The sequence below is a fragment of the Equus caballus genome, chromosome 6 (genome assembly GCF_041296265.1).
Source record: "Equus caballus isolate H_3958 breed thoroughbred chromosome 6, TB-T2T, whole genome shotgun sequence".
Lineage (NCBI taxonomy): Eukaryota > Metazoa > Chordata > Mammalia > Perissodactyla > Equidae > Equus > Equus caballus.
The window spans coordinates 65,990,015-66,003,688 of NC_091689.1; the positions used below are offsets into that span (position 1 = coordinate 65,990,015).

Sequence of the window (13,674 nt, forward strand, 5' to 3'; positions counted from 1 at the left end):
TCTGTGGATTTCCCTCTTCTTGATATTTCATATAAATGAATTATATATAATGTATTCTTTCACTTAGTATAATACTTTCAGTGTTTCACCTGTTGTAGTATATATCAGATCCTCATTCCTTTTTATTGCCAAATAATATTCCATTTTATGGATCCATATTTTATCCATTTATCAGTTGGTAGACATGTGGGTTGTTTCCACTTGTTGGCTATTCTAAATAATGCTGTTATAAACATTCGTGTACAGGTTTTTACGTGGACATAAGTTTCTGGTTCTCTTGGTTGTATACCTAGGAGTGGAATTGCTGGGTCATATATAACTCCATGTTTCCCATTTTGAGGGACTACCAAACTGTTTTTCAATAGTGCCTGCACTATTTTACAATTTCACCAGCAATGTTTGAGGGTTCCAGTTTCTCCACATCCTCACCAGTGGTTGTTATTGTTGGTCTTTTTAGTTTTAGCCATTCTGATGAAGATGAAGTGGTATGTCGTGGTTTTGCTTTACATTTCCCTAATGATTAATGATGTTGAACACCTTTTCGTGAGCTTATCGATCATTTGTATATCTTCTTTGGAGAAATGTCTATTCAGATTCTTTGCCTATTTTCTGATTGAGTAATTTGTCTTTATTGTTCACTTGTATTTTTTATATATTCTGGATACCAGTCCCTTATCAGATACATGACTTGCAAATATTTTTTCCTCATTCTGTGGTTTGACATCTCACTTTTTTGGTGGTGTCCTTTTAAGCACCAAAGTTTTAATTTGATGAAGTCCAATTTATGTATTTCTTCTTTCTCTCTTGTGCTTTGGTGCCATATGTAAGGAACCGTTGTCTAATTCAAGGTCATGAAGATTTTCTCCTATGTTTTCTTCCAAGAGTTTTATAGTTTTGTTTCTTACATCTAGATCTGTGATCCATTTTTAGTTAGTTTTTGTATATGGTGTAAGGTGGGGATTCAACTTCATTCTTTTGCGTGTGGATGTTGCTCTGTCTCAGCACTGTTTGTTGAAAAGACTACTCTTTAGCCATTGAATTGTCTTGGCATCCTTGTCAAAAATGGTTTAGTTATTTTTTAACTTTTCACCTGGCTGTATTACTACATTCTGTTTTTTAATCTTTCATTATGGAAATTTTCAAATGTATGTAGACATGGAGAAAGTAGTCTAATAAATACCCATACACGTGGCACCTTGATTTAGTAATTCATATTTTGACAAATTTAAAATATTGAGTGCTTCATACATTCTCACACACAAGTGTTTTTGGTTTACGTGTTTACTTTAAAATGACTAATATCTGACATTTCACACTAAAATACTTCAGTGTGTTCTCTAAAAATTAAAGAGATTTTTTCTGTGTAATTCCAATATAATTAATATGTCTAACAAAATGTTCAATAATTCCTTAATATCTAAAATAACTACTCAACACTCAAATTTCCACAATTGTCTCACCAAAATGGGTGGGGTTTTTTTTTTTTTTTTTTGGTGAAGAAAATTCAGTCTGAGCTAACATCTGCCAATCTTCCTCTTTTTTTTCTTGATGAAGATTAGCCCTGGGCTAACGTCTGTGCCAGTCTTCCTCTGTTTTGCATGTGGGACACCACCACAGCATGGCTAACAAGTCTTGTACGTCTGTGCCCAGGATCCAAACCCGCAAACCCAGGCTGCCGGACGGAGTGTCCTGGACCTCACCACTATGCCACAGGGCTGGCCCACCAAAATGTTTTTTTAAGTAACTTTTTGTTTAAACCAGAATCCAGTCAAAGACTATGCGTTTGCTTGTACTCTGTCTTAAGTCCTTTTAAATGTAGACCAGCAAAGGACCTCACTACTACTCTCCCGACACTCACCGCCCCCATGACAGGTATTTCATCCTGTAGCATTTCCTACCTTCTGAATTTGTCCAAGTGCATCCTGACGTCATTTACCTTATTTCTCTATCTCCTGTACTTCATATAAACTGGAAGTTGGATTTAACGGACTGATTGGATTCAGTTAAATACTTCGACAAGAATACTTGATAGATGTTGCTCTGTATTTTATATTGCAGTACATGCGAGGACACATAAAGAAGTCTGGTTGCCTCATTCTTAGTATGCTGAGATCGATCACTTGGTTAAGAGGCTTACAAACTGATCATTACATTGCGAAGTTATGTATTGTTGTTCTTTGCTTTTTCTTTGAACAGGTAATCTGTAAGTAGATATACTTAGTAAGTTTTGATCAAGTAAAATCACTAATTCTTTTTGATGTTCAAAATATATCCTAACTTTGGCTCATGGGAACTCTTTTAAATTGGTTCCTATGGCATTTTGTTACAGTCCCATTGGCATTGGTAAATTTCCTTGTGTTCTGGCAACAAGGTGGCCCAGGCTCACTTTATGTATTTCTTATCCCAGACCTAGAATTAGCTATTTCTCCAAGGAGCTCTGATTCCTTCTAGTGGACATAGGTGGTTAGAGACCAAAATCCAGATGCAAGGACTTTTCAGTTGATTCTTTTGGAGATTTCTCAGGAAATAAGGGATAAATAATAGTTTTAATTCTTCTTTTTTTAATATTTATAGCTTTTTGTCTTTGCATTAGATGAAATTTCTAAAATAATGTTTATGTAGTCCCTTATGCTGTTCTGTACTGTAATGGTGTGCCTCTCTAGTGTTTAGCCTCTAGGTATGAGATTGGATTTCAGTTTGAGGTAATAGTCTCTATTATGTTAATGATGTGTCCTATTCCTAGTTTACTAGCATTTTTTGTTTTGTTTTGTTTTGTTTAAGGTTCACCCTGAGGTAACATCTGTTGCCAGTCTTCCTCTTTTTTTTTCTTCTCCCCCAAGCCCCCGAGAGCATAGTTCTATATCCTAATTGTAAGTTTTCTAGGTCTGCTATGTGGTATCCCGCCAAGCATGGCTTAATTAGCAGTGGTGGGTCCACGCCCAGGATCTGAACTGGCGAACACTGGGCTGCCAAAGTGGAGTGCACAAACTTAACCACTCGGCCATAGGGCCAGCCCCTACTAGCATTTTTGAGATGATCTACTTTAAATTGTTGAAGTAATGAGTTATATTAATAGATTTTCAAGTAGTAAACCATGTCTGAACCTGATCAGTTTATGGTATATCATTCTTTTACTTTATACTGATTTGCTTTGTTGCTATTTTCTTTAGGATCATTTGTTCTAATCTTATGTTGCTTTGGAGAAACATCACATCCCCGCCTTACTCACCAGGAACATGCCACGTGCCATTGCAGTTCCAAGTGTCTGCCCTAGTAACTTCTAAGCTAGTATTTGAAACCACTCTTAGTTCCCTTTGTTAAAGGATGCACGTTGCATGTCTTTTTCACACGGCAGTCATGGGGCAGTTACCTAATGTCCTTTTTTTTTAATTAAACTTTTTATTTTAGATTAGTTTTAGATTTACAGAAAAGTTTCAAGGACAGTACAAAGAGTTCCCCTATGTTTCACACCAAATTTCTGCTGTTGTTAACATCTTACGTTACTATGGTACATTTATACAACTCATGAATCAATATTGATACATTATTAATTAAAGACCATACTTTATTCACATCTTCTTTGTTTTTACCTAATATTCCTTTTCTGTTCAGAATCCCATCCAGGGTACCCACGTTACATTTGGTCATCATGTCTCCGTAGGCTCCTCTTGACTGTGATGGTTTCTCAGAATTTTCCTTGTTTTTGATGACCTTGACAGTTTTGAGAAGTACCAGTTATGTATTTTGTGGAATATCCTTCAATTTAGATTTGTTTGAGTTTCTCTCATGGTTAGACTGGTGGTGTGTGTTTTGGGAAGAAAACCTCAGAAGTCAAGTGTCATTCTCATCACATCATAGTGAGGGGATAGGCTCCTAACATGCCCCATCACTGATGCTGCAGCCTTGATCACCTGGCTGAGGTAGTGTTTACCAGTTCTCTTCACTGTAAAATTAGCCTTGTTTTCTTCCTTACCAGATGTACTCCTTAGAAGGAAGTCACTCTGCACAGACAACACTTCAGGGGTTGGGAGTTATGCTCCACCTTCTTGAAGGAGAAGTATCACATAAATTAGTTGGAATTCTTCTCTATGGGAGAATTGTCTGTTCTCCTCCCTTTATTTATTTGTTCAGTCATTTATTTATATCAGTGTGGACTCAAGGATATTTATTTTATCCTTGGGATTATAATCCAATAATACATTATCTGTTTTGTTGCTCAGATTGTTCCAGCCTTTGGCCATTGGGACCCCTTTCAGTTGGCTCCTTGTTCCTTTGCCAAGCCCCATCATTTGTTTTTTTAAATACTTCTTTATTTTTTGGCACCACAAAATGCTCCAGGCTCATCTTATATATTCCCTGTCCCACTCCTGGAATCAGCCATCCCTCCAGGGAGCTCTGACTAATGTACTTTGATTCATCTGTCCTGGAGGGTGACTGCCCACCTTTTAGAGGTACCTCTAGGACCCTCATAAAAGCAGTTTTTGTACTCCATGTAATCTATATTTTAAATCAGAACATTCCAAGTATACTCCAAAAATAGGTTGAAATCTCTGCAACCATTTTTCCATTCTATACTAACAAGTAGACAAACTTTAATTTTTAGAAGTTTCTTCAGTAGTACAGCCATGATTGAGTTGGAGTTTTCTTTCTTTGCTGGATTTTGGTATCCAGGTTGTGCCATCTTTGTGAAATGAATTTACGAAGCTTCCCAGCCTTTTTTTATTCCATAGAACTGTTTAAATATCTTAACAATATGTTATGTATTTAGAGAGATTGAAAACATTTTAAAATCATAAAAGGCAATACGTTTACTGTAAATTTTAGAAAATCTAGATAAACAAGGAAAAAAGAAAAAGAACTTAAAATTCTACTCTGCTGACATCATTCCACAGGTTAATAAAAAGTGCCTATGGAGTAATAATACCTGGTACAGTTTTAAGAACTTAATGAATGTTACCTCTTTCTGATAACAATGATAATAACAACAACAGCCAACAGATGGTGAGCTCTGTGTTAATGTGATTAGAAATCTCTGAACACAGAGTCAGGAAGCCTAGATTTTGCCTTACTTTTGGAACAGACATTTAAAGTCCCTAGTGGTTCTACGTTGGCTTATTTTATTACAGGTAAAAATAATCTCATTGCTTTATTTGAAGTGTGCTGCCAGATATCAGTTGTATCACACCACCATCCCCTCCTGTGTCATTGTGTGATGCCTTTATCTCTCCCTTGTATCCCTTCCACCTGACTCATGTCTACCCTTCTGGACTGTTGTTCACTCGACCCACTGACTGTTAACGGCTTAATGGTGGTGTCCTGAATGGTGTCAGTAGTTCAAGGGTAGAAGTAGGTAAAACAGTGGGACTAAAGCATGTGCAGTTTGGCATGATTTAAAGCAGTATTGTGAAAGTAAGCAGATAATATAAAATTCTTTTTAGGGATATTCAAATTTTTATATTCAGAGAAGGAAGGATGGGATATTTTTCTTAATAGTCATAAAAGTAGTTCAGAATTAAAACAATATAATATTTATATACAACTTTAAAAGTACTTCTATTTTTAAAAATTTTACTGAGGTCATATTGGCTTATAACATAGTGTAAATTTCAGGTATACATTATTATATTTCACTTTGTGTATAGACTGCATCATGTTCACCACCAATAGTCTAGTTTTTATCCGTCACCATACATATGTGCCCCTTTCTCCTCTGGTAAGCACCAATCTGTTCTCCTTATCTATGTGTTTATTTATCTTCCATGTATGAGTGAAATCATACAGTGTTTGTCTTTCTCTGTCTGACTTATTTTGCTTAGCGTAATACCCTCAAGGTCCATGCATGTTGTCACAAGTGGCACAATTTTGTCTTTTTTTATGGCTGAGTAGTATTCCATTGTGTACATATACCACTACTTTCTCCATTCATCCATTGATGGGCACTTGGGTTGCTTCCATTTCTTGGCTGTTGTGAATAATGCCACGATGAACTTTGGGGTGCATAAACCTCTTTGAATTATTGATTTTCATGTTCTTTGGATAAATACCCAGTAGTGGGATAGCTGGATCATATGGCATTTCTGTTTTCACTTTTTTGAGAAATCTCCATACTGTCTTCCATAGTGTCTGTACCAGTTTGCATTCCCTCCAGCAGTGTATGAGGGTTCCCTTTTCTCCATATACGCTCCAACATAAAAGTGCTTTCTTCTATTTAATTTCATTTATTCCTGATAAAAATCCTGTGAATCCTTTCTATTTTATGAATAAGGAAACAGCTAGGAAGATCCAATGATTTGTTTAAGGTCACAACCAGTAAGTAGAAATCTAGAAATCAGACCCAATTCTTGTCTTACGTGTGATTGCAGAATTCTTTAACGAGCTGCACTATACTTGTAAACAGAGAACATATTTTGCACATTTAGATATTTCTCAGTTTATGTAGCTCTATTATATATGGGCATTTGAAGATACACACATATAACCACAACCTCCTATGATTTGAAATGTCAACATTGTTTTGGGGATAATGTTAATAGTCCAATATTGAGTCTTTAAAATATAGCAACTTGAGAAAAGAAAAGTCTAAAGATTCTTCTGAATTTTGGAAAAAGAATGACCATAAATGCCACTTAATTTCAAAGTCAGAGTGTTACTTCAGGTTAAAGACGACAGTTTTGCAGTGCCTTTGAGTGCTAGCAGGTGGCGTGAGTGCACCACACAGCTGTTTCTGAAATATTTATGAGTTTCTGGCATAAACTCTTATGTAATTTTTGAATATTAAAATGTTAATATGAACATGAGTTTTAAAGCAGTTGTGATAATAATGATCAACATTGCTGCCGTTTTTTTTTGACTACTGTATGAAAAGCTAGAACTTAAACTTTCTATATATACTGCCCCTCTTTGTCTCTCTTTACCTGTTCTATCTTGAAGTCTACTTTGTCTGATAGAAGTATTGCACCAACTGCTTTCTTTTGTTTGCCATTAGCTTGGAGTGTCGTCTTCCATCCCTTCACTCTGAGCCTGTGTTTGTCATTGGAGCTGAGATGTGTTTCCAGGAGGCAGCATATTATTGGGTCTTCTTCTTTGATCCATTGCGCCACTGTGTCTGTTTATTAGAGAATTCAGTCCATTTACATTTAGGTTGATTATTGATATATGAGGGCTTAATGCTGCCATTTTATCACTTGTTTTCCAGTAGAACACTTAAATTTTTTAAATGGTAACTTTTTAAATTTATTGTTGAATGTCATGATTTCATTGAAAGGAGCTTTAAAAGGAAAAATCACTACATTCTCACTATCCTAATGTTAAAACTATTCATTTCTTTTTCTGTACTGTATGCATCCATATGTGCATATATTTTCATAATTATAATGTAGATATGTTTTATGATTTTCTTATAAGTAATTCTTTATATTGTTAACAATCAAAGTTATCATAAAATTGCTTATTTTATCCATCAAGCTGATAACCTGGTTATTGATACATATTCTTTCCAGGGGCCTGTGGTAATTCACATTGTCTGCAATATATGGCCGTTCTGTTGGATTGATAATTCATAGTCAATGTTTTTATTCCTTATGTTCTTTAAGAGAATGTTAATATTTATTTATTTTCTGTTTTCTCTAGTTCAAATAAAAAATTCACAGTACTTACAAAAAACAATATATCTTCCCCTTTTTAAATTTATGCACTCATTCAGCAAATATATGTTGCATGCTTTTTAAGTGCTAAACCATTGCCAGGAACAAGATGGACATCATTCTTACCCTTGAGGGTTTGCAGTCTAGTGGGAAAAGTGGAAAAATAAATAAGCTCTTATGCTATGGTGTTTCAAGGGCAGTGCAGTTATTGAAGCTAGAGAGAAAGAAATGGATGGGATTTCAAAATCTTATTTAGCCTTTTTTCATCTTCATACAGTTATGACTCTCTTATTCTTGATGCGCTCCATGGAAAAACAATCTGTGGTTTACCTTATTTAACTGTATTCTAGTGTCTAACCTGTTTTCCTTGTCAAGCCTATTCATCCCTAGATAATACCTTCAGCCCATGCCATAATTCTCTGCAATTTAAAAAATGTGTTCATTTAGTCCAGCATTTCCCAAAATATGTTTTAAAGAAGACTTACTCCATGAACTGCCCCTTGAAAAGTAGAATCTGAGGTCAGATAAATTTGGGAATCATTACATAACAACCCTACATCTTAAAGTTTCAGAATGCTCATTAGCGTATTACCTCCTCTAAGAAATCCTACTGAAAAGAACCTAATTTAACTCAGCATTTCCTGAATGTATTCAACAGAAATAGCCTTTTTAAAGAAATAATTTTTCTTAGCAGCCTGTGGGACTAGTATTAACATTTTGCAAAGTGTTGAGGGTGGATTATTTCAAATGTTTTGATCTTTCATGGATGCTGTATTCTAGCCTCCATGAGAGATCTGTAGCTTTTAAAATAAATGCCCCTGAACGAGTTGCAGCGATATGGGTCTCATAATTGTGTGGTTGAAATTACTTAAAGCCCTTATGTTCTATCCATTTATTGCTGTATTTCAGCTTTACTAACACTAATTGAATTTAATTCTATTAGTGCTACTCATAAGCACTGTAATTTCATTTATTTAAGAGACATATCATTGGTTCTTTCAGGAAAGGTACTAATGCCCAGAACTTTCAAAGAACTCCAAACAGTTTTCTCCCCCTCCCTTTTTTTCCATGAGTAAGATCATGCTTCATAATGTATGCCACTTGCTAACTCTGGACAGAAAGGAGTTTGAAAATCTTTCTTTTTGGTCAGTTTAATGCTAACACAAATAATATTGCTACTGTTTTTTTTTTCATTAAACAAAGTATGTGAAATAATTTTCTTCAAATAGTTTTTTCTTGTTTTTAAGGTTAAACTTTCCAGTTTGAATTTAGATGATCATGCAAAGAAGAAACTTATTAAACTTGTAGGAGAGCGATACTGCAAGACCACAGATGTGCTTACCATCAGAACAGACAGGTAAAGAGAGAAAGGTGCAGCAAATTGGTCACATGTGTTGCATTGTGGTCCTCCAGTGCCCTTGCAGTCCTTTTTTAAGAAATGACATTGATGGGGCCTGCCCCGTGGCCTAGTGGTTAAGTTCAGTGTGCTGTGCTTTGTTAGCCCAAGTTCAGTTCCCAGGCATGGACCTATACCACTTGTGGGCAGCCATGCTGTGGTGGTGACCTACATACAACATAGAGGAAGATTGGCATAGATATTAGCTCAGGGCGAATCTTCCTCAGCAAAGAAAAAGAAAAAAAAAAGACATTGAAAATGGGGTAGCCTTTCATATCAGCTTATATTACTTTATTAGGTCAGAGAAGTTGTTTAATTCATATTTTTAATATCCTCACACTAGTCCACTGTTGCTGTGATCTCTGTGTACATGGAGAGCCTTGCTTGAGTTAAATTATTATTTTTAATCTTGACTTTAATATATCCATGAATATAAAAATCAGACAAGATCTTAGAAGAAAAACAAGTATGATTTGCTAGTGATTAATGCTTAAACAGGTTTTTACAAAGTCAAAGTATATAACAATCTTATAGTTCAAAATTAAAATTATTAAATATGGCAGTTTAATTTACCTAGGCACTTTTGTAAATAATCAGAATTTCAGTGCTAGCATAGAAGTTCATAAAAGCAGTATTAAATTCATCTTATATGAATTTATAAATTAGGTCATTTGAGATAAGGAAAAGTTATTGGTATGTTTTTACTAAACAGTTATTTTATTTCTAGAATTATACTTTGGTTGTTTCTAAATTTAGTCAAAATGTCAAGACCTACCTTTAGAGAAAACCAAGTGAGCGGATATCCTCTCTCCCTCCTTATGCCAGATTGAAAGCATTTCGAGGAGTCAGTATCAGTTAGGTTTTGTCTCCTGCTTCTTAGTGGTAGGAAGAAGCAGCATGACGCACATACGAGATAGTAACAGTGTGGAGGTGGGGAAAGCTTGGGAACCGTGATTGCAGATTATTACTGTATGGGGGAAAAGAGATCCGAAATACATTGAAATATAGTGGTAATATTCTTTATACTATCTTTAGAAAGTGTAAAATAATGTTGTGTTTTTAGTTTGTGCATCTTAAAAAATGCCTTTAAAATGTTATTGCTTGAAATTCTATAAGTATCTGATAATGTTGCTTTCTTTTTCTCTAAGTACAAGAGTCAATGTGTATATGTTTTATGGTGACAACTATTTGGAGTAGAGGACTATTAAACCTAAGTGTACAATGAACAGAGTACTGTTAAAGTCATTTGTCATATGATGGTTATATTTTATACTTAAAGGAATTGGAAGTAATTGTTTCCTTTTCTATAGTATTTTATTAACCTAAAAGCTAAACATGCTGTCTCATATTTATGTAGAAGTTTTACTTAATATTAGGTTATTAGTTCCATTTTAAATACAACAGTAGCAGTACAGCATGGTATAGTATAGCTCATTTTTAAAAGAATTGGCTCTGGGGAAATAAAGGTGAACGTTTAGATTAGTGTCTGTCATCAGTCTATCTCTGTTATTAAAATGAAATTGGCAGATATGCTCACACTGTGCAGTAGACTCTGAGCCCTTGAGATCACAAAGGGTACTTGGATTGGTTACAGTCATATTTAAAATAGCATAAAGCTATTATCAGATACAAATAACTCCATTCACGATGAAAGCAAAGAGATACTCTAAATAAAAATAAAACACCAGTTTTCAGTATCCTCATGTAATGAACTCCATAGACTGTTCTTGTTCCAAGAACAGAATTTTCCTAAAGCAGTAGGGAATACCTGAGTATAAGTTATCCTTTGTGTTTAGTATTTGTATATTTTACAAATTATTCTATTTACTCAATTTTTAGAATTTTGACTTCCTCCCTCTCTCTTTTAAAGGTGCCCTTTAAAGAGACAGAATTATGATTATGCAGTGTATCTGCTAACAGTTTTATACCATGAGTCTTGGGTAAGTGAGTGTGTATGAATGTTTAATGATTTTGTCAGTGTAATTTAGATGATGTTAACCTGTCAAAACACTATGTGGCAAAGACTCAATTGTGTGTTTAATGAGCCACTGGATAAGCTAAGGATGTATGAAATGTTATGGAGTTTCTACACACATTGAAAGTGAGAATCTTGAAGTAGGTTACACAGTCCCTCTCAGGACCTTGCAGAAATCGGATGACTAAAATGCCTTTAAAATTCAGAGTTTCTGACTTTGGTTGAGAAATTCAGAATTTTTTACTTTTTTTTTGTTTGACTTTGGCTGAACGTTGTCAAAATTATGGAAGGATAATCATCTGCATAACTTGAGAATTTTAATTCATCCTGTAATTCAAATAAACTGCAGAAAAAAGCACTAAAACTTTGTAGAAAGGTATTTTAAATGTTTATTAAAATTTTTAGTTGACCTAAATATAATGTAGTAATGTAGCCTTTTGTACAAACATTTCACTGGTATACATTAGGGACAGTTAAAGCTAATTAATTATTTAAATAGTATTAAAAATAGTCTTGTGTCTGACTGAATTTATTGAGTTTCAGTGTAAGCATTTACACTTATAAAGAAGATTTTGCTATGCTTGAGCATCAGTTCATCTAGTTGAAAGTTGGTTAACTAATGTGTTTAGGTAATTCAGAGTTTTAAATATAATTTTTAAAAATTAAAATAATTTTAGATATGCATACAAATTAAATTGTTTGTAGCTTGCCCCACATAGACATGGAACTGAGTAGCATTTGATGTCAGGAACATTTGAAGGAATGGAGACAGCTGGAGAAAGAGTCCCTCTCTTTGGATGTTCAAAGGATTTCATATGAAAGGGGGCTAGATTGGTTTTTCATGACGTTTAGGGAGGGATACAAAAGGTAGAAGCAGTAGTGAGACAGACTTCAATTCACTGAGTAAAAACAGAGAGTCATCTAAAGACGGAGGGGGCTGCTTTAAGAGAGGCTGTTCCATCCATTGGCTGCGTAGTGGGGATGGGATGAAAGAGCACGCTCCACGCATAGGCAGTTGCATTAGATGGCCTTTGGAATCTCCTTCCATCCCCAAGATATTGTAATTCTGTGAACATATGCAGTTTAGTTCTCTAAACTGCTCACAGCATTTCATTGATATTAATAATAAAAGCAGTTGTAGCCCAAGAGGATTAGTGGAAAATAAAAGAAAATAAAACTTTGTTGTAAGGTTAATAAAAAAAAATAGCTGGTTGCTCTTCTCTTCTTTTGAGGTATTCTAATTATCATAATTCATCCGGATTTTCTAGTTCCTGGCTTCAGGAGCAGTATCATAAAAGCAGTTAATCTCTCTTTCCTGTCAATTGATTTGATAAATGCCTTTGGCTTAAGGTAATTAAGTCCCTTTTGAACCAGCAACATGGCTGAATTAGCTTCGGCTCTCTGAATTAGCTATAGCCACCATTTACTGAGAGCCCACTATTTGCCAGACATTTCATGTAAATTCTCCCTGACCCATCCAAAAGCTGGATGGCTGCCATGTAAAGAGCTAATACCAAACAATAAAAGCCAACCAGTTTTGAGTCTCTTATTTTGTCAGTAGCCTGTAAAATGAATTTGCCCCAAAGGAAATGACAGGCATAAATAAATTCAGTGAAAGTTGACTTACTGGATTCTTTCTGTGGTTCCATGACATAGAATCCAAACAAGTTTGTATTCTGGATTCATGCAAGAAGCCTTTGGTCTTTAATGCTAATTACTTTGCTGCCAGAATAAGTAGCCACATAAAACTGTCCTAAACAGATATAATTAAAGAATTCCTATATTAAATTTGGTTCTTGGTCCTTTTTAAACAAATTCCATCAGTGAAGAAGCTTTAAGAGAATGCAGATGAGCCGTGAAATTTTGTAGAGCTGGTGGAACAGAATTTTTATTGAATTGAATTTTTTTTCCTTCACCAGCGTGGAATTCCTACTTGAAATTGGTATTACCACCTGGCATTTAATCAGATATTTAGAAAGCCCCTTTTAATCCGTTCCTTTATTTTTGAGACTAGCTTCAGGGCATTTAATAGCTAAAGGCTAAGCTTCCCTTAACTTTGACCTTTCCATGGAGTTGGTAGTTGTGTGTAGCACGCAGTACTGAAACGTCTCTGAAAAGGTGTTTATCTAGACTTCAGTATAAGGAAGTTACGGTTGTGTGCTGTTCAAAACGATTTACTATAGAAGTATCAAAGTAGACTTTAAAAAGCATAGACTTCAGACATAGAGGCTTAGTAACGTTTCAAGGAAACGTTGCAGTGCTGGAAACATGGTCAGAGGCAGACATTAGACCATTTATCCTTCAGCAGTTCAAAGAAGCAAAGAGACTTGTAGAAATTTGGTTTGATATTTCAGTATTACACATTGTTAGCATAGAAGAGAATTAAGTTTTAACCTTTGGAACCATACAGACCTGGATTCAAACCTCATTACTTGTTACTTGTGTAGGCTTGGCCAGCCGTTTGACCTCTGAGGCTCAGTTTGCTCCTAAGGGTTTTTGGATGGATCAGGGAGAATTTACATGAAATGTCTGGCAAATAGTGGGGTCTCAGTACTGGTGGCTATTAATATTGGTGTTAATACTACTAAAACAAAGAAAGATTTTTCTTAGAATTTCACATTTACTTATTTAACTTGATGGAGACTTTATACATGTCTTCA

General features: G+C 35.0%; 1 protein-coding gene across 1 annotated transcript in view; it reads left to right on the forward strand.

Annotated features, from left to right (window-relative positions):
• Positions 1–13,674, forward strand: part of MRPS35 (mitochondrial ribosomal protein S35) — a 47,670-nt gene that overhangs the window by 17,784 nt on the left and 16,212 nt on the right. Inside the window, exons 6-7 of the mRNA XM_023643298.2 lie at positions 8,891–9,000; positions 10,910–10,979. Of these exons, the coding sequence (XP_023499066.1) occupies positions 8,891–9,000; positions 10,910–10,979 (180 nt within the window). The remainder of the gene's footprint in view (positions 1–8,890; positions 9,001–10,909; positions 10,980–13,674) is intronic.